The following is a 20,775-nucleotide window of genomic DNA, read 5'->3' as shown; positions in this document are numbered from 1 at the left end:
GATGAAAATACTAGAAATGTTATTGGCTGTAACTGAAATGCACCAGAAAGTCTTTCAACAATCAAAGATGTAACTTTAATTTCTTTACAATGTATGTTTATGCTAGAAATGTTTTGGAATGGGGTATTTGTATGATTTGAACATATAAATCCTAGTCTGTCTAACTGCATCACTACATTGATGTTCCATTTATCTAAATAAGTAACATACGTATATAGCACTTAAACCACTGCCTAAAAAAAATCAGTGTTGTCATATTTCAAATACCTCAACTGAATTGAGGTCATTTGTTTTATAATTTTATTACTGACTGTGTACTTGCCTTTTTTTTTGTAAATACAGTTCAATTTGAAATCAAGGTTCCTTGTGCTGTAAGCATTTGGAACAAAGTTACCTTATTTTAATGGCACAAATACACAGAATGAGCAAATGTTTAAGATTGAGATTTTTGTAATAGTAATTGATCAATGTTTATATAAATGTATGTAAATAAATATACATATATTGCATACATATACAGTAGCGAACTGTGACTCTTGAGCCTAGGCCCTCTCCCCCTACCCTCTCAGGGGGAAATTTCTCCCCGATGTCAGCCAGATTAATCCAGAGATGTCTCTCCGTGGCCACCATTGCACGACCAATTGCGGCAGCTGTTTGTTTATTGGCCCGGAGAGCCAGATCTGTAGTGTGGCGCAGCTCGATCACCGCTTCAGGGGACAGGCCCTTGCCATCGTCCAGGACTTTAAGCAGATCAGCCTGGTAGGCCTGCAACACAGCCATTGTGTGCAGAGCACCACCAGCCTGACCCGCAGCCGCATACGCCCTGCCGTTCAGCTTAGATGTCACTCTCAGAGGCTTCGAGTCGGAGTCTTCAACATCGATGTTTCTCCCATTGAAAGATAGTTTGCCAACGTCTCTTCTATGGGAGGCATCGATGCATATCCGTGCTCGCGCAATCCCTCCACGTTCCCATAATTTGCGTGGTGAAAAAGATGATTTTTAACACAATGAACACGTCGCATCCACTTTTACAATGGATTATATTTCTCATAGTTATAATGTATTATAAGTCTCATATCTTGCCATTTTTCTTATGCTACTTCACTTAAAGCGGTCAAAGACCACTTATAAGTAGTAGTAAAAATAATAAAATGTTTTTCTCTCAAACAGCCACAAGATCAGATATCAGATCAGACGAATGTGTAATATGACACATTTGCTTTGAACATATAAAACATAGCATTTTTTTCAGTTGGAGTATAAACCTCACATCAATTAATTAACATTAGCTCCACAGGAAACACTCAATATCTAACCACTCACAAGCTGTAGTAAGATACTGTGCAGATCTTAAATAAACAATGTCAAGCTATGATACAGTCCATTATTCTGTAAATGAAGTAGATTTAATATGGTGTTGTGTTACAAATAATCATACTCTTAAACTTATAGCCACAAATACGTAAGTATTATGATGTATTATAACTGTTGTTATTATTCATGAGTTGATATAACACAAGTTTTTTTATAATGCATTATGCATTCATTATAATGCCTTAAGAATACCCTTATAATGTATTATAAATACGGGCTTCATAGAAAGTGTTACCAAAAGTTTCATCGTGTAGTCACGTTCATAGTTTTTTTGTTTGTTTGTTTTTTACTTTGTGAGATCGTGATGAATGAGTGAGTTTTTAATAAATTTACAGGGCGCACTCTTTGCATGCTGTATCCGATAATATATTCAGAATTTAAATAAAACTTGTGTTTTTCATGCTTGACAAGCGGCCACGTACGACACAGGCAAAGCTAACTACTACACTATATAGAAAAAGATAATTTCAGAAGCAAAGACGTGATTCTGCAACCGAGCCTGGTCCAAACGCAGGATTTAGGTAAGGAAACGGTTATTATTTGTATTGGTTGCCACGCCAAATCATGCACACCTGCTTGCGTTTCTATTTAATTTAACAGTGTTTTTGTGAATATATATATATACTTTAATAACAAATAATTGTAACACTTTACAATAAGGTTCGATTAGAAAATTTCCCCCCAAAGTTACCATTCCTCATTGGCTCACTCAATTCCCAGAGGAGTGACCTCGATAGAAGATAAAGGCCTCACTTTAGTGACCCGCCTGCAGTCTGTGGTTCTGTTAGATTCTGAGAAGATGAGGATGTGAGCTAGCACCCTTCTGCAACCCTTAAGTCTGCGCCAGGCTTCGGCCTTGTCTTTACATTCTCCAACGATCCTTGGATCTCAGCCGATGTCTCTCTTAGTTCTTCATCATCTTCATCTGGGAGAAAACGCTCCCGACCACTAGAGTCAGAATAACATCTTTTCATCTGTTCATCACTCTTCAAACCCGGAAGACTCGCAACTCCTACACCACCGAACCTCCAAACCATCAAGACTTTCATCCGAGACTGCATCCGTACGCTCGTTCCAGGCCAAGGCAATGCAAGTATCGTACATCTGATCGTGAAGGGACCAATAAAATCCCTGATATCTGAACCGGGAAAAGCGCCGCTGCAGCAGGTTTGAAGAGCTGATCATCAGACAGTGAGGGAGCTCAGCATAATTTATGGACTCAAAGTTTGGAGAAACAAACTACAAGGTAGTGTTATCATAAATATCTATATTTTGATACACCGATACTGAAATATCTGACACGGTTCCATTACTCATTTTCCACAGTATCTACCGTATATAGCCTACATCGATACAAGCTGCGTCTCTCTTTCCTCTCCGACAGTGAGTTTGACACGCATCGCCTCCTGTCGATTAGAGTCTGAATATCCACGCAGGATTGCAGATATTCCACATAATTTGAATCATTCCCGCGCAAATGTGGCGGGCGCTTTATTGTAACAGGAGTCATGTAATCGCAGAAAACTGGATGTGAGCTCTCAAATAGGCCTAACTTCTGAAATTGCAGAGTAAAAAAAAATAAAATAGAGGAATTAAAAAAAAAAAATTCTTCCTGACAGCTGAATTGCATTTCTCTTCAGTAGCTGCATTAGAATAAAATATACATATGCTTTTTGTGAGATCAGAACAGCGTGCGAAATAAATCATATTTCACTGTGTCTGGACAAAACACACCAGCAACAACAACAACAACACTTCACATTTGTAAATGTGAAATTCTCTTCCTTTATACACCAAATAAAACACACACTAAACAAACACACTGTATTCTAGAAAATGTAAAATTCTGATCACTAATAATATTGTCAAATATACATGCCAACTGTATAAACAGGCCTCAAACTGATATGCAAGAATGTTTTGAAGGCCACTGAAAAGCCATGCAGTTTCAAAGGTCCAAACTTTCAGACGTCTCGATCAATCAGGACAACACATTTCAAACCAGGGAAATGTCATTGTCCTTGTCATTGCTGGTGGTGTCAGGAAGGCTTGTGTCTGTCAAGCATTTTCCCATGAGGGTTTGTTTTGTGGCTGATGATGGTTTATTGAGCTTCATGGGTATGAAGATGTTTGAGGCACAGTGCTCTCTCAGATATTCCCCACCGTTCTCTTCATAATCATGACGGCTGATCCAGCCCTGAGCTTCAGCAGGGTTCGTAAGTGCCCATTCACATGCCCCGAACCAAGTATCCAGAGCTGGCCGTCTCGCCACAGACACCTACCAGACAAGAGATACATACTCAAATCATACATGATTTGTATCATAATGCACATTTTAGTAGAATAGCCACTTAATAATAATAATAATAATAATAATAATAGGTAAAACATCCTTTGAAACTGAACAAAGGAGATGCTTTTTCGAAGCCAACAGGCCTTTTAAATGTTCATGTTTTTACTGAATGAAGGGATAAGTGCCGTAAAGATGCGTCACCCCCACAATCTAGGAAACTGCTTTTTTTTTGGATCACATGCAGAATAATTCAAGTAGTTGTGTCTGTGAATATCAGACCTTAAAATGTGACTGGAAGGGTCTGATTGCAAGCAGGTCTCTCTGCACTCTTTCTTTTAGTCCGGGGTACTGCAGGTTTCCTCCAGTCAAAAACACATTCTTCACAAGTGCCTCCTGCTGTTCAGGCGGGTACCTACACACACACACACCACTGAAATCAGAGAACTGCATCACTTTCAGTTTTTTAGTCCGGATTCAAACGGAATTTGTAACTATTGTATACTGTGATATATACACATACACACACACACACACACACACACATATATATATACTTCAGGCTTGTGAGACTTAGATAATTTGCACACTCTCTCTCTCTCGCTCTATATATATATGGTCGCACTTTAATAAGGGAACCAATTCTCACTATTAACTAATAGTTAATACTTGTTAATAGTTAGTAAGGTAGTTGTTAAGTTTAGGTATGGGGTAGGATTAAGGGATTTAAAAATATTATGCAAAATAAGGCAGTAATATGTGACATGCATGCTAATAAGCAACTAGCTAACAGTGAGAATTGGTCCCTAAACTAAAGTCTTACCGAAAACACTAAACTTGACAAATTGTGTTGTCTGAGCTAAATTCTGAACAGGGTTTCTAGACATGAACAAGTTAAATTTAAGACTTTAAAGACTTTTCTAAGACTTTAAGACACTTAAGACAAATAAGTTACCAATCATATGAAATTAGTATTAATAAATTAATTTATTAATACTAGAGGTGGCACAGAAAAACACAAAAGTGGCTTGTAGGTACATTTTCAGATGTTTAATGAGGCTCAGAGGTAGCATGAGTGCAATTAAATTAATAAATTCAAGTGGAGATTAATGTTTTAAATATACAATTTTGAATACAGAAATATGATTTAAATAACAAATTATACGCTAAAAATGAAACTAAATCCACCAGCAGGTGGCGGCAAGTCACTCATTTTATCACTGAATCATTCATTCAATTGATTCGTTCGAACGGCTGATTCATTCAGGAATGAAGCAAGTGACTGTCTTTATGAACTGACGGAAATCCGTCTCCCTGTGTTTAAAATTGGCTAGGTGCACAAGATGGCGTCGGTGAGTTTCTGCGACGCGAGACTGGGCATGCTTCCGGTCTTTGTGAAATTAGCATTTACTGTAAGGGGAAACGTTCATATAGAACTTGGTTAGATACATAGAATTAATGTTTTTCAAATTAAATAGGGGATACTGGTATATCAAAGACAGGAAAAAAAACATCCTCCTTGCATTATTGCGTACCTTTGTGTGGAAATTCATCATGATGCAATTCCTTCAGTCTTCTGTTGATTATGCACTAGAGCATCAGTGGTTAGTCAAAATCCAACACTGCAGTACGGACTCAATGTATATTGAATTTGGTAACCTTATAGACCCCTTTTCAGTTAGTAAACACTGTGACCTTTTTTATGGGCGGAGCTTAGGTGGAGGCAAAAAGATTACCCTGACAGCTTCACTAACGCTAGCTAGCAAGTTTTGTTTGCTTGTTCTTTAACAATGACTGGAGAAAATTAGATTTGATCTGAATTATGTAATGTCACTCACTGTCCGGGACCGCAATTGTTATTTGAAAATGTTAACTTTAACGGAAGGAAGCAGATTGGCCGATTCGTACACACTCACTCAATGGATGGACGATCTGACAGAAGTGGCCTGACACACCTACCAGAGCATGCATAGTAAATGAAACTGAGGGCATATAAATCTTTAGATGCCTATAACTAGCCTATGTACTAACAGTGGCAATTGTAAGCAAATGGAACTACTTGAACATACACCTGACACATAACCTGGTTGTTAGTTAGCTTGTTCCCTAATTTCTCATTAGGTGGGCAAGCATGAGAAATCTTTAGACTCGTAACCACACCATAATCTATAAAAGACAATATTTTATTTAACCTTAACTGATTTAAGTGAGCTGCAAACGCGAGCATTTTTGATAATAGTTTCTGTCCAGTCCGCTTGTTTTATTAGTGTTGTCGTCGTTTTTTTTTTGTCTGGCAGTGGCAGCAGGTATGCATTAAAATGTCAAATTGGAGCCTGTACTCCATCGATTCTGAAACTCAACACAACAAGATGACATTTTAAGCTCCTTATGTAGCCGACTGTGTGCTGGTTTGTATTGGCCACCTCCAGTTATCCCTTTGTTTTGCCTCCAGCTAATGTAGTGACGTAATTGTGACATCGGCACTAAAAGGGTCTATTAGGGGCCAAGCACAGAAGGTGCGAAGGCACCTATTGTAATCGTTGGCGTTCTTATTATTCTTTTTCTTTTTCCGTTTCCCTCTGGATGTCTATTGCAGCCCGTAGGGTTATGGGATCTAGAATATGGTCATGCACTAATATGTCCTTTATAAGTACTAATAAACAGTCAATTTGCATGCTAATATGCAACTAGTTAATAGTGAAGTGTTCCCTAATCTAAAGTGTTACCAAAGTCTTAAATTTTGAAAATGTAATGCTGATAACACAGAAAACACTTGTTATATTTGCGTATAGCATATGAATCGTAGATTGGATTTAAGTGTTTTGCTGAGACACATTCATCTGCCTAAGTGTATAATTTCTGGGGTTAATAAATGCTCACTGTTCCAGAACAAACTGCATTGTCTCCATCAGGCCCATCTGCTCCTCTCCGATCAGAGATGGCTGGAATAAGATCTCCGGCACACGCAGACGCTCTGTGCCCACGAACAGCTGATGATACTCGGCCTTGTTAAACAATGGCTAACACAAAATAGATAAAGAGAGCAAAAAGAGGATATAAGAACACGGATACTATGAACCAATCCCGATGTGTTCATGAATACAGTACAGAGTAGACTCTGAATGACGTCATTCACTGAATTTACTCTAAGATTACCTGGATGGCACTGGTAGTTTTGCCGGGCTCATCATTGTCCTGATTTAAATCTGGTACCATTTCACTCCCATCTTCTGCAGGTTGCTCCACCTCTGCAGTCTGATTCAACAACACCACAAACAGCACGTTTTGCACAAAAAGAAATCATATTTGTAAAACATGATTATTCCCACCCTCCTTCTATCATGTTTTATTATTTATATTCAGTAATCCATACGAATCAAAGACAACACAAAGTCAGAAACACAAATAAAAGTATGTCTGCATGCACAAACCTCGGCCTTCATGAGCCTGTGCTGCTCCACGCTCATGCTGAGTTTATGGATGTAAGATTGCAGCTCCTCAGCTGAGTCCATGTTGAGCTCCACCAGACTCCTGTGAAACAGTTCCAGAGAGCCATCCTCCAGCAGCTCCTGACGGGAATACGACTATTACTGTGTGCATACTGGAGCTCAGCGTTTCACCTCTCTGCGTGTAAACGTGTATACCTGCACAGACAGAAGTGTTTCCAGTCGTTTCTGGTCTTCCTGAAGTTTCTCTTCTCTGCGGCGACTGTTGATTTCCTGTAGTCGGCGGAGCTGTTGCGTTTTCCTCTCGTTCTTCTCCTCAACGCTCACGCAAACGCCAGCTGCCCGCCCTGAAAATGGCAGCTGCACACGGTGAACTTCCGTCTCGTAAAAGTTAGGACTTCGCCACTTCTCCAGCTCTGTCTCACAATTTATGAAAGCATGAATGCAGTAGTAAAAAGCACTTAATGTAGTGAAGCAACAAAACTAATTTAATACTGAAAGCTTCAACTAAAATTCAAATTCATTTACAATCACAATTAATCAAATTTATGTAATAATTAAAACAAAAAAAAGTGAGTTGCATGCAAACATTTAAATTACACAAAGGAATTTTTTTCTTCCGATTTAGTTTTTTTTTTCCAAAATAATTTTTCAAATGCTCAATTTTAGTCCCATCAGACCAAACAAGTTTTCCTCTAAATTGCTGAAATACTTTTCTTGCAATTAATGGCAAAATTCCAAGAGTGCTGGTTTACCGTGCTGGTAGTCTAGTGCAACATAGCTGTGCTGATGCAGTAGCTGCTCCATGCGGCTCAGCGTGATGGCAGTCTGGTTTGCGGGGTATTTCAGCTGCAGCAGTCTCTGAAGGTATGATGCGGCCTGACCTCCACCCAAATTCACACGCTTACAATTGAGAACATCCAGTCTGCAATTGAAATCATCCATATGCAATTTAAACATTTAAATTGCACATAAGGCAGTTTTATATTAACTTTTTCCAATTTCTTGTTGAAACTCAATATTTTCTGTTCATGAGCTGAACTGGCAGGGTGTGTGTGTGTGTTTCAATGCATTATTTTAACATGATGTTATTTTTTTCTCTCCTTTTATTGTTTTTATATGGGAATACACAGAAATTAAAATTCTGGGTCGAAACCAAAACCGACAATTCTGGATGCACTTGGCCGAAAATGCTTTTTTAATATTAGGCCAATTTATTATTTTATTAAATAATAGAAAATAAATGATTTTAATGATATTGAATAAAAAAAAATACCAGCCAATAAAATAACCACACTTTTATTAGTAAGTAAAACAATAAAATTGGACAGAAAATATATTAACATTAAATATCAATATTATTTTATTCAGTTCTATGCAACAGAGAAAAATATTTGAGAGAGAAATTAAAGCACTTTTCAATGATTTTCAAGCATTTCACGCAACTCTTTACAGCACTTTAAAGCTCTGAAATGACCCAATTTCAATGTTAGTTTTAATGGAACAAAACATACTTCGTGGTAAATAAACACTAATGTAAAATAAAATAAAAAACAGACATCAAATTATCACTATAGCCAGTAGATGGCAGCAGAGGAGCATATTGGCTTATTAGCCAATCATTTCTACTTTTTGCTTTATATTTTGAAATTACGAAAATTATGAAAACAACCTTTTTGCAGTTTATTTAGTTCATTGCTTAAGGCATTTCACGATTTCAATCATCATGCAGTAATCAGCATCACCCTGAAACCGGCACAGAAATTTACAAGTAAACAAATGTAAAATAACAGTGCATATTTCACTGTAAAAGTAAAGACCAATCCTTGTTGAAGTTACAAAAGTTATTCAATCAAGAGAAGTGAGTGATTTCCTTGTCTTTTGTTGTTTAACATTAAAAAACAGACAACAGGAATAGATTGCTGTTCCTTTAAGACATAATTCAGTTTCAGGACACACTGATAATGATACACACGCGTTGTCTTTCTCAACTGTTAACGTTCACTTAAAACATGACCAACGATGTTTGCAAGGATACTAACAATGACAGGCATGTTGACATATTTTGTCAGTTCAAACGCAAGTCTTAAAAGAGAAATCAATATAGGCTTTCCGTGTGTAAATGCACACGCACACACAAACACCTTCAAAGAGTGAGCGCAAGTTCTCAAGCGCTTATTCTTTGCTTGAATGCTGTTCATTTTTCCAATTTCTTGTTGAAACTCAATATTTTCTGTTCATGAGCTGAACTGGCAGGGTGTGTGTGTGTGTTTCAATGCATTATTTTAACATGATGTTATTTTTTTCTCTCCTTTTATTGTTTTTATATGGGAATACACAGAAATTAAAATTCTGGGTCGAAACCAAAACCGACAATTCTGGATGCACTTGGCCGAAAATGCTTTTTTAATATTAGGCCAATCGTTCACTTAAAACGTTCACTTAAAACATGACCAACGATGTTTGCAAGGATACTAACAATGACAGGCATGTTGACATATTTTGTCAGTTCAAACGCAAGTCTTAAAAGAGAAATCAATATAGGCTTTCCGTGTGTAAATGCACACGCACACACAAACACCTTCAAAGAGTGAGCGCAAGTTCTCAAGCGCTTATTCTTTGCTTGAATGCTGTTCATGTCTCACCTCACTTTCAACACCCGGGTGATGAAGGCGTAATTGACCGGTTTACTAGTGTGTATCACACCGGAACTGGGTCAGCGCTGGCGCCGCCACACGCTCGCGTCATGGTACTGTCGTGAACGCACGTCCAAAGTCACAAACACCTTCAAAGAGTCTCACCTCACTTTCAACACCCGGGTGATGAAGGCGTAATTGACCGGTTTACTAGTGTGTATCACACCGGAACTGGGTCAGCGCTGGCGCCGCCACACGCTCGCGTCATGGTACTGTCGTGCGATCTCGTCCAAAGTGACGCAGTAGAGACGAAAATGTGGAATAAAGTTGTTATTTTTGTTTTCTTCGCGCAAAAAAGTATTCTCATAGCTTCGTAATTTTATAGTTGAACCACTGATGTCACACGGACTACTTTGTCGATCATCTTGGTACTTTTCTGGACCTTGAACGTGGTAGTTACCTTGCTGTCTATGGGAGGGCCAGAGAGCCCTCAGATTTCAACAAAAATATCTTAAATTGTGTTCCGAAGATGAACGAAAGTCTTACGGGTGTAGCGTCTCGACCAATCTGACCAATCAGTTGAATTAACTTTATACATAATGTGTATAAATACAATTTGACTGAAATGCGTTGTTAAAGCTCTTCCTCGGCCCCTTCCCTGTCCACTTCATCTTCCAAATTGGGTCACATTTAAATTGATGTGACAGTGATGGGTTGCGTTACCTGCCATTGATGACGGGCAGCACGTGGGAGCAGTGATACCCTGATGACACCACAAGTCCTGTCGAGGACAGACCTGCTCCATCACTGACGTTGTTATGATAGAAGCTGAATAGACTGTCCACACCATACGCCACCCGTGGCACTCCATAACACTCAAAGAGCAGCTCAGACATCATCTGTCTGCAGTGAAGTGGGTTACAGGGCGGCTCGGTGATGACCACAGGGTGATCCACATGACCCTAAGGGCACAAAGGTGAAGTGTGTCATTGTTGAACAATTTTAATTTTGACTGACAACTTTTTAAAATACTTATGATAAAATTTATATCTTCTTTCAAAACAGCAGGGGAAAACCATTACTGACATGAAAAGGTGAAAAAGTTAATGGGTCTCATTCACCAAGCATGCGTACGCCCAACTTTGCGTGAAACCTGGGTACGAACGTTTTCACGAAATCACGATTCACTAAAACTTTTGTACTGAAATCTATTCTAGATAAGAAAACATATAGGAACCACTGAAAGCACATGTACGCAAAAATGACACTCTGTATGCAAGCATGCACTAGGGAGGCTGAATGGTGTAGTCAAGCAGCTGCAGAATGACTTCCCCTTGTTGCTTCCGTCCGCTGCCCATCGCCTCACCCTGGCATGTAGGGATGCTTCATCTAAGGTTCCCTCTTTGGCTACTTTCAGGGAACACTTGCAGCAACTCCATCTCTATTTTCACAACAGTGCCAACAGAACAGCTGTTTTGAAAGCTGCAGCAGAGTCTTTGGGCCTTAACAACCCTCTACGGACACCTTGGCAATTGAATCGCCATTACCTAGTACATTTTTTTGTTTACTCGCCAGACTGATATACTATATATGAATATGTATATTATATATATGTTTTACATTTTATTTTACAAACATATACATATATATATTAGAGATGCACTGATTGCAATTTTTTTGGCCGATTCCGATTTCCTGGAAGTGTGACCTGCCGATTCCGATTTTCTTTCTAAGAACTATAATTGACAGCATATACAAACAAAAATATATGCAAATTTAAATGCAAAAATTATTTACATAATAAAAGATATTATTAGACATTACAATTCCCCCAATCTGGACTAAGTTACAGATTTTCTCTCACTTAAACAACTCTCAAAATAAAGTGCTCTGTGACTGGAAAGAGGAAGAAAAAATGAACTTAAAATGAGTTGCTGTATGTAACAAAAACAGATGTCATTTCCCACTATGTTTATAAATGGTAATCTTTCACATCAAATTCTTACTTTGTTTCAATTAATTCAGTTAGAATAATAAGAAACTGTAGAGTTGTTACCATTCAAATGAAATTAGTATTAAAATCCGCATGAAATCAAAATGTACTTTATTTATTTGACTAATGCACATTGCTATTCTTGATGTGAACAATTAATCCGTGCAAGTTAATCCGCTGAAAAAAATAGTTTGTCTTTGTAATCTTTCATCAAAATCTGAACATTTGCTTCCGCTCTAGAATGGCATTCCTTCTCTGATGACGTCAGTTTGACAGCTTGGGCAGAATATCCTTAAACACACCCCTCTCCAACCATTAGATTGCTATGAGTGAGAGAGGATGAGCGCAAAAATAAAACCATGCCCTCTATTCAATATTCCGTTTCAGATGGAAATACGTCACTACACTGAAATAATGTCGGCAGCAACTTCCAGTTCACGCGGACTTTAACAAACTTCTTAAAATAAGATAAGGTAAGATACCAGTGAGCAGTATGAGAGAGTGAGAGCGATAACACCAAATTTAACACGCCTGCTCCCCATTCACACCTGAGACCTTGTAACACGAATGAGTCACATGACACCAGGGACCGAAAATGTCTAATTGGGCCCAATTTGGACATTTTCACTTAGGTGTGTACTCACTTTTGTGGCCAGTGGTTTAGACACTATTGGCTGTGTGTTGAGTTATTTTGAGGGGACAGCAAATTTACACTGTTATACAAGCTGTACACTCACTACTTTACATTGTAGCAAAGTGTCATTTCTTCAGCGTTGTCACATGAAAAGATATAATAAAATATTTACAAAAATGATGCAGGACAGACTTCTCCTACTCTCGCCTGTCGCCGTGTTAGAGCACCCCACGTGTGCTCACGCGCTTACCATCAAAAGCGACCAGCCATCTAAAACTCAACACTTCAGTGATACTTCGTTGAAATCGTCAAAGAACTTAAAGTCTTGCAAACTAAGACTTTCAGCAGAACTACTCAAGCCTCTGCTTCATCAAAGACCAACCAATCCAACGAGGGGTTTTCCAAAGGACGTCATTCCGACGTCACCGACCAATCAGTAACGGGGTTTCCCTCAAAGACATCCCGGAAGCCTGCATCAGCCACGGAATCACCTCAGCTGTCAACCAGCAGAACGCAAGTAAACGAACAACTCTCTAATCTGCTGAACTGGTGAATTTAGAGAAGCAGTAAAATTTAAGACGAAATTCTCTGCTTTGTGAATTCTTAAGGTGAATTTACATCACTCGTGAAAACGAGGTAGAACTATGAAACTCAGTCAACTCGCAGTCTAAGAAACGGTACATGTGTGTGTGTGTATTTTTGTGTGTTTTAGTTTAGTTTTATGTAATCTAGGATAGCCAATAAAATTCATGTTTCATTTATAAAGAATAATGTTGGTTATTCCAAATTCCTTACACTCCACAGCAATGTGAAAGACTCATTGCCAGTTATCGCAAACACTTGATTGCAGTTGTTGCTGCAAAGCGTGGCACAACCAGTTATTAGATTTAGGGGGCAATTACTTTTTCACGAAGGGCCAGGAAGGTTTGGACAGCTTTTTTCCCTTAATAAAATAAAGAATCATTTAAAAACTGCATTTTGCATTTACTTGCATTATCTTTGTGTAATATTAAAATTTGTTTGGTGATCTGAATCTCTTAAGTGTGACAAATATGCAAAAAATTAAACAAACAGGAAGGGGGCAAAAACCTTTTCACACCACTGTATATGTATGTATATACACCGAACAACATTATAAACGCAACACTTTTGTTTTTGCCCCATTTTTCATGAGCTGAACTCAAAAGATCTAAGACTTTTTCTATGTACACAAAAGGCCTATTTCTCTCAAATATTGTTCACAATTCTGTCTAAATCTGTGTTAGTGAGCACTTCTCCTTTGCCGAGATAATCCATCCACCTCACAGGTGTGGCATATCAAGATGCTGATTAGACAGCATGATTATTGCACAGGTGTGCCTTAGGCTGGCCACAATAAAAGGCCACTCTAAAATGTGTAGTTGTGCATAATGATGTCATGGACCAGCTCACCATAATGGGAAAGCTGGCATCCCATCTCCAGTGTGAACTGTGAGAAAGACTTGAATACATGAATAGGTTAAGACATAATTAATCCCATTACAAGACATGAGATTACTTCTCTCAGTCCGTTTTAACTCTGCCATAAACATAATAAAACCTGATAATGTAATAACTTCCTAATAACAAAATGTCTTTACCCATTACTATCCTATTATTTACTAGGGGTGCAACGGATCGTAGATGATCCGTGATCCGAACGGATCAGGCTGCACGTTTCGGCACGCAAGTTATTCACGGATTAACTGTTAAATTTAACCATTTGCACATGTTTTGTCTTGCCAGTTTACACATTCAAGCAATTTTAATTTGCACACTGTTTTCTGTGCGCTCAGCCGCTGCCGCACACACCCGAAGCGCGCACACGCAGAGAGAGAGAGAAACACCGCGTGAACAGAGAATTGATTCCTCTTTCACATACAAGTTTTGGCAAGTATTCTAGTAAACACAGTCGGTTATGTCTTAAGTGAATGTAAACAGCTGAGAAAAAAAAAACTGGATGCGTGTCAGTATTAGGTTCCTGCATTTGGTCTTAAAGAGACAGCAGCCTATAAATACCTGTTTCTGTCTGCTAATCAAACAACACCACAGCTCTAACAAAGATGAATCTGTATTCAACTTGTGCAGTGAGCACTATTGTGTTATTTTACACTTATTACATTTCTGCACCTGAATCATAGTCATAGATTGCTCAATGTTCCCAGAGCCAGACTTAAAGAGATGAACGTGCCTTTGTTGAGAAAAAAAAAACTGGATGCGTGTCAGTATTAGGTTCCTGCATTTGGTCTTAAAGAGACAGCAGCCTATAAATACCTGTTTCTGTCTGCTAATCAAACAACACCACAGCTCTAACAAAGATGAATCTGTATTCAACTTGTGCAGTGAGCACTATTGTGTTATTTTACACTTATTACATTTCTGCACCTGAATCATAGTCATAGATTGCTCAATGTTCCCAGAGCCAGACTTAAAGAGGTGAACGTGCCTTTGCCGTTGCGGGTCCTAAACTCTGGAACAGGTTACCAGTTCATATTAGATCTGTTCCTACAATAGATTTTTAAATCGTTGCTTAAAACTCATTATTTTTCCATTGCTTTTAATGTCCCTTGATGATTCATTTTTGAATTCGACTTCTGTAGTTGTTCTGATTTTCTTTTGATATCCTGTTGATAATGTGTCTCTGATTTTATCTGTGATATTTTTCAATTGTTTTGCTTGTATTTATTTTATCTGATGCTGTAAAGCACATTGGTCAGCTGCCACTGTTTTAATGGTGCTATATAAGTAAATTAAACTTGAAACTTGAACGCTGCTGTTACTGACTTTATTTGTAACTGTGTTTTGTTGTATTCATCTATGCTTGCAATTTGTTTAATTGTTCTTGTTTTATTACTAACTTTATTAAAGCTAGTTTTGCTGTCGTATAGAAGTACTTAGTGCTTTAAAAAAAAATGTTTTTGCTGATCCGAAAAAGAACCGTGAGTTTTGTGATCCGTTGCACCACTACTTGACTGTACTTTGCAGAAGTGTTACATGGCTGTTTTAATGCAAATTCACAAAATTAACAAGGTGCATAGAAAACCAAAGTATTTTTTTTAACTATTCCAACAACACTTGTGAAGTGGAGGTTAAAATAATCAGAAAGCGGAACTGAAAAGAATAACCGGACTGAATCTACTGCACATCGCAAAAGAGTATAAAAACCATACCTGGAATGCTTGCTGCAGTGAATTGTGTAAAAAATACACTGAAGAGAAAAGATCTGAAGAAACCTTCAAGAGCATCTACAAACGTGCACTGGACATGGCATCCAAACTTGTTCAGCCCATTACACTGAACCATCTTTGCAGACTTTGATAAAATATTGCTCCTTGCAAGCCGGCAACAGCTGAGCAGTACAAGGTGGATTTCTACGGGATGTTGGACTCCGCTGACCAGAAACTGAGAGGTTTAGACAGAGTGGCCTTCATACACTCACTTAACCGGAGAACATGCTTTTATCTGGAGATGTGGATTCTTAAGTGCTTGCCAAGCTGAATTATGCAATATTTCACAAACAGATGAACGTTTTCAAACACAACTGCACATTCCAATCTCTGGAAGCAGCAGCAGTACTTAGGGATGACTTAGAAATGTCTGAAATATGTGGTCCTAAACCAGACCAGACCAAACCTGCAGAAATTAAAAACAAATAAATGTAATAACAGAAAGATAAATAAAGTAATAAATGACTTGATAAAAACAAATATAGTTCATTTGTAATAAAATGTAATCCTGAATTTATTTTTATTAACTTTTTCCTTTATGCATTATTTTCTGTATTTATTTTACACTTTTATTTACATTCATTTATTAATACATTTATTTATTGCCACGTAGGCATGGGTCGATTACCGGTTTCAAGGTATACCGTGATTTGAAAATTTCACGGTTTCAAAACCGCTAATATTTTCCGTTATACCGTTCCTGCGGTATGCGTAATTTTTCATGTCTCCGCAAAGACTGAAAGTGTAGGAATCCCTCGGGTTGAGTCAGTGTAGAGAGTAACACGACCCTCCTCCTGTTGGTGCGAGCGGTCAGTCACGTGTGTGTAGGACGGCCGAAGGAGCTGCCCCTGGAACTTACGCGATCGGCAACCAGACGTTTTTTGTCTTATTGCAGCTCGTCTCTGTTCTGGACTTGCACAAACTGCGTTGCAATGCAATCATTTTCCAAAATGTCATTTATGTGAAAATATGAAGTCTGTAAACGCCCGTTAACACAGGCCAGAGACGCTGAAGACGGACGCACAGAGAAAAATACTGTAGCAGGCAGATCACTCACTGTTCATGATGCACGGTAAGCAAGGATACCCTGTATCTGCTGTTCCAGAAGCGCCTCCTGCTGTCAGAGAGAGAATCTGCGTCTCATTCAGAGCTTCTGCTGTTTGCTTCGTTCAGGCATGTAGTATTCACAAAGCTAGTCAGAACATTCTGTTTTTGCTTTAAATAGGGTTATTATTAAATCAAATTGTGTGTATGAAATTATATAACTAAATTATATGAAATTATATAAATGAAAGGGAGGCCTAGCACTCCCCAATTTCCAGCAATATTATTGGGCCTGCAACATTCATAAGCTTCTCTTTTGGAATAGGGATAGCTACTCTGACAACTGTCCACCCTGGGTGCATACAGAAACTTCTTCGACGAAAAGTGCTCTCTATTCTATTGTGTGTTCTCAACTTCCCTTAGTTTTAAGCAAAGTCTCAAATAATTCAGTAGTCACTAATACCCTCAAAATCTGGGTGCAATTTAGGAAACATTATGGCTTACATAGAGGTTCTATTCACATGGCTATCTTTGACAATAATTTTTTCCCCCCATCCAGTTCAGACCCTGCATTTCGTGTTTGGTCATCTAATAGCCTTCTCAGGCTTAGTGACCTCTATGAAGGGGGAGTCTTTGCCTCTTTCTCCTTTTTATCTAAAAAGTATAATTTACCCAGTCATCACTTATTTAGATTTTTCCAAATCAGACACTTTATACAGAAGCAGTTCCCTCACTTTCCTAATCGTCCCCTTGAAACGCACATTGATCATTTCCTTGATTTGAATATCAACCATAAGCATTTAATCTCAGTCATTTATAATTTAATAAATTCAATTAATGTGAACCCTACTAATGCTCTTAAAGCTACTTGGGAGTAGTGTTGTCAAAAGACCTGGTACTTCGGTACCAAGTCGGTACTAAAACAATTAAAAAGTTACAGTACCACGTTTTTCTTAAGTACCGGTGGTACCGAGTACCCGGTCCTTGATGCGCTATCCGAAAGATGCGCTCTCTTCATTAAAGCACTGAGACATTGCGACCGGTGCTGATGCGGTGGCTCTGAATCCACTTGATGACAGGAAAGGAGGAAAAAGCCATGTATGGAAATATTTTGGATTTGCGGCTGATGACCAGGAGATCATCATAGATCAACAAAAATCAATTTGCAAACGATGTCATCGAAGTTTTCTCTCAAAAGGAGGAAACACATCCAACTTAATAAAACACCTCAAAGACCGACACCCAGATCTAACGAAAGAGTTCAAGCAGGTTGTCTGTGCTGTCCTGGCTGAAGACAGGAAAAAATGGTATCTGATGCCAAAAGACTCGGACATTACAGTTTTAGAAACTGTTAAAGCAGTTCTTGAACCACTCAGTCCTTTTACAGATGCACTTAGTGTGGAAAACCATACCACCCTGTCCTCAGTCTTGCCATTACTCTGGAAGATATATGAATGTCTCAGTCATGAACAAAGTGACTCTGCATTAGCCCAAGAGATGAAGGAAAAGATAACCGAGTAACTTCAGCATCGCTATGATGACCTGCAGCTGCAGCTTCTTTTGAACACTGCAACTTACCTTGATCCAAGATTTAAGAACAGCTTTGTTTCTCTTAAGGATGATGTGAAGCAAAGTCTCGTGGATGAGGTGAGGAAGATGGGAAATGATGGAAGTACATCAGGTGCTCGGGTGTTTGGAGATTCATGTCAAGTCAGGCCAAAAAAATCCAAATCTGACCTGAAGCAACTGCTTTCCACCATACAAGGGGAAAAGAAAGAAAAAGGGGAAACAACATCCTCAAGTCAAGCACATCTTTCTGCAAGTGACGAGTTAAATGGTGAGTTCTTGGTATACGGTCAGATGCCTGAGGTCAGTGCTGAGGATGATCCACTTTCCTGGTGGAAAACAAATATGGGTACACTACCTCAACTATCAGAGTTTACCAGGAAGTATCTGTGCATTGCTGCATCAAGCTGTTCATCTGAAAGAATGTTCAGAACTGCAGGGTATATTGTAAGCCCAAGACGATCAAGACTGACTCAGGAACACGTTGATATGTTAGTGTTTCTTTCCCAAAATCTGGAAATGGCAAAAAAAAGTCACTTACAGAAACTGTAGGCCAGTGTAGTTTTGGGTGAACCGTTAAGCTTGGAGTAAGTGAAATTGTTTACATTTTTAATTTTGTTCTTTTCAATGCTTGTAATTTATTTAGTTATTTAATTACTCAAATGTTTACAATCCTTGAAATGCCATGGTTTTGTTTTAATTTGTAATAATATTTTAGGTTACAAAGTGTTATTCAGTCATGGCATATTGTTGTGTTTTTTAGGTTTGTAATTTTTTGTTTGTTTTTATTTTCATACTTTTATTACTTGTGGAAAAAGTAATAATTTGATAACTTGAAACACAATTTTAAATAACTATAAAGAATGCCACTGATTTTTTGTACATTTTATTTTTGTTTAACTTTATTAATAAAAATAGTGCATTGTTTAATTAGCATGTTTTTGAGGTTTGCTTTGGTAACGAAATTGGTACCGAGAACCGTGGATTTTCACTGGTATTGGTACCGAATACTGAAATTTTGGTACCGTGACAACACTAAACTGTATTTATGACAAAGAACTGCATAAATACAGGTATTATAACAATCTATCGATAAACACACACCTTGCGTCCTCTGTTTCTGTTTGAGTCCGCTCGCGCTGCGCCGCCGCGGTCTGCGGATTGAAGAGCGCGCTGAAAGACGGGGAGGAGACGAGGTCTGCTGCCGTTTTCATATGAATTTTAAACGCAACGTTTAAAACGCAGGCGATCACGAATTTGTGTACAGTTTATGGAGCTAATCGCTATAGCCCCACTAAAAATTGCCTAGCGATGCCCATGCTTCTTACGTCTATTTTGGAGAACCAGGACAAATATTTCAATCGATCGCTCAGGCATTTAAGTGGCCGAAATATGCGTTCTTATTCGATTCTAGTACATACCCGTTACATAGGTGCCGGGTTTCGGTACCCAACCCTTGCAGGGGTGAGATCAAAACAAAACAACGGTCACGAATTAGAAGTACAAACGAGGATTTGTAAAGAAGAATGTCGGAGGATTTCGATATAAGCCAAGAGACTGGTTTTCCTTTGCTAAAGTAAGGAAACTTTGCTTCGGTTAACAAATGTTAGATTTCACAAGACTCACCAGTGCATGCACAATGCGGAACTCATACGTCATCAGCGCCGGAACTGCTTCCGTGTACAACTGTTGGCGCAAGCTACATTAAAGTGATTATTACATTTTGAATATGGATATTTATTTATTTTTAAATGCATCGAGAAGGCCTTTGTTCACCCCCCGGAGCCGTATGAGACACTTTTTTTTTTATGGATGGGCGCTTTTTATTTCACTTCTTTTGGACTGATGCACTGCAACACCCGTTGAGTGGCATTAAACAGCTTGAAAGATCAACGACAATTTTTTATATAACTCCGACTGGATTCGTCTGAAAGAAGAAAGTCATATATAGGGCTGTCGCGGTGAGGGAATTTCCCATGCGGTAATTTTGAGTGGCTCAATAGCACGGTATGATCGCCATACATATACATATATATATATAATTTGTGTGTGTATGTGTTACGATATAACTAACGAGGTCATATTCAGAAAACAATGAAACCGAAACCAAATAGCATTGAAACAGGAAGTGAAGTAAACAGAAGAGAATGACAAAATAACGGTCCACTTAACAGAACATAAACCTGACAATAAGATCGTTAGGCTATCGTTAGCCTATATGTATAACAGTTAGCCTAGTTGTAATCTGATTTTCTAATCTGACTGGACAAGAGACTTTCTATTGCTATTTCCACCTGCGCCGTTCTAGACGGCTGTCAGGCAGTGCAGTTACAGTGTTGCGCCACAAGGTGGAGGAACGTGACTGACATTCAACTACACGTTCAAAAACGCTGATTCATTCATTCAAAGAGACGTAATGAAACACGCTGTTGAAATCATTTTAACTTTGAGCGCCACTTTAGAAGGCTCTGCTGACCAGCTATGCGTTGATGCTAAGACAGATTTCGCTTTCCTTGGACATGACAACCTATTTTCACAAATATATAT

At 38.5% G+C, this 20,775-nt stretch overlaps 1 protein-coding gene across 1 annotated transcript in view; it reads right to left on the bottom strand.

The window, feature by feature from the left end:
- Positions 1-2,522: 2,522 nt before the first annotated feature.
- The window catches only part of actr5 (actin related protein 5), a 28,469-nt gene continuing 10,216 nt past the window's right edge, over positions 2,523-20,775 (bottom strand). Inside the window, exons 2-9 of the mRNA XM_016258284.1 lie at positions 10,470-10,708; positions 7,866-8,035; positions 7,309-7,526; positions 7,096-7,233; positions 6,821-6,919; positions 6,545-6,684; positions 3,947-4,079; positions 2,523-3,652 (exon numbers count right to left, since the gene is read on the bottom strand). Coding sequence (XP_016113770.1) covers positions 3,371-3,652; positions 3,947-4,079; positions 6,545-6,684; positions 6,821-6,919; positions 7,096-7,233; positions 7,309-7,526; positions 7,866-8,035; positions 10,470-10,708 — 1,419 coding nt within the window. The 3' untranslated portion in view covers positions 2,523-3,370. The remainder of the gene's footprint in view (positions 3,653-3,946; positions 4,080-6,544; positions 6,685-6,820; positions 6,920-7,095; positions 7,234-7,308; positions 7,527-7,865; positions 8,036-10,469; positions 10,709-20,775) is intronic.

Source organism: Sinocyclocheilus grahami, unplaced genomic scaffold, assembly GCF_001515645.1.
Source record: "Sinocyclocheilus grahami isolate Dianchi unplaced genomic scaffold, SAMN03320097.WGS_v1.1 scaffold1667.1, whole genome shotgun sequence".
NCBI lineage: Eukaryota > Metazoa > Chordata > Actinopteri > Cypriniformes > Cyprinidae > Sinocyclocheilus > Sinocyclocheilus grahami.
The sequence above is the reverse complement of the archived record's forward strand: the minus strand, read 5'-3'. Positions and strand labels throughout refer to the sequence as shown.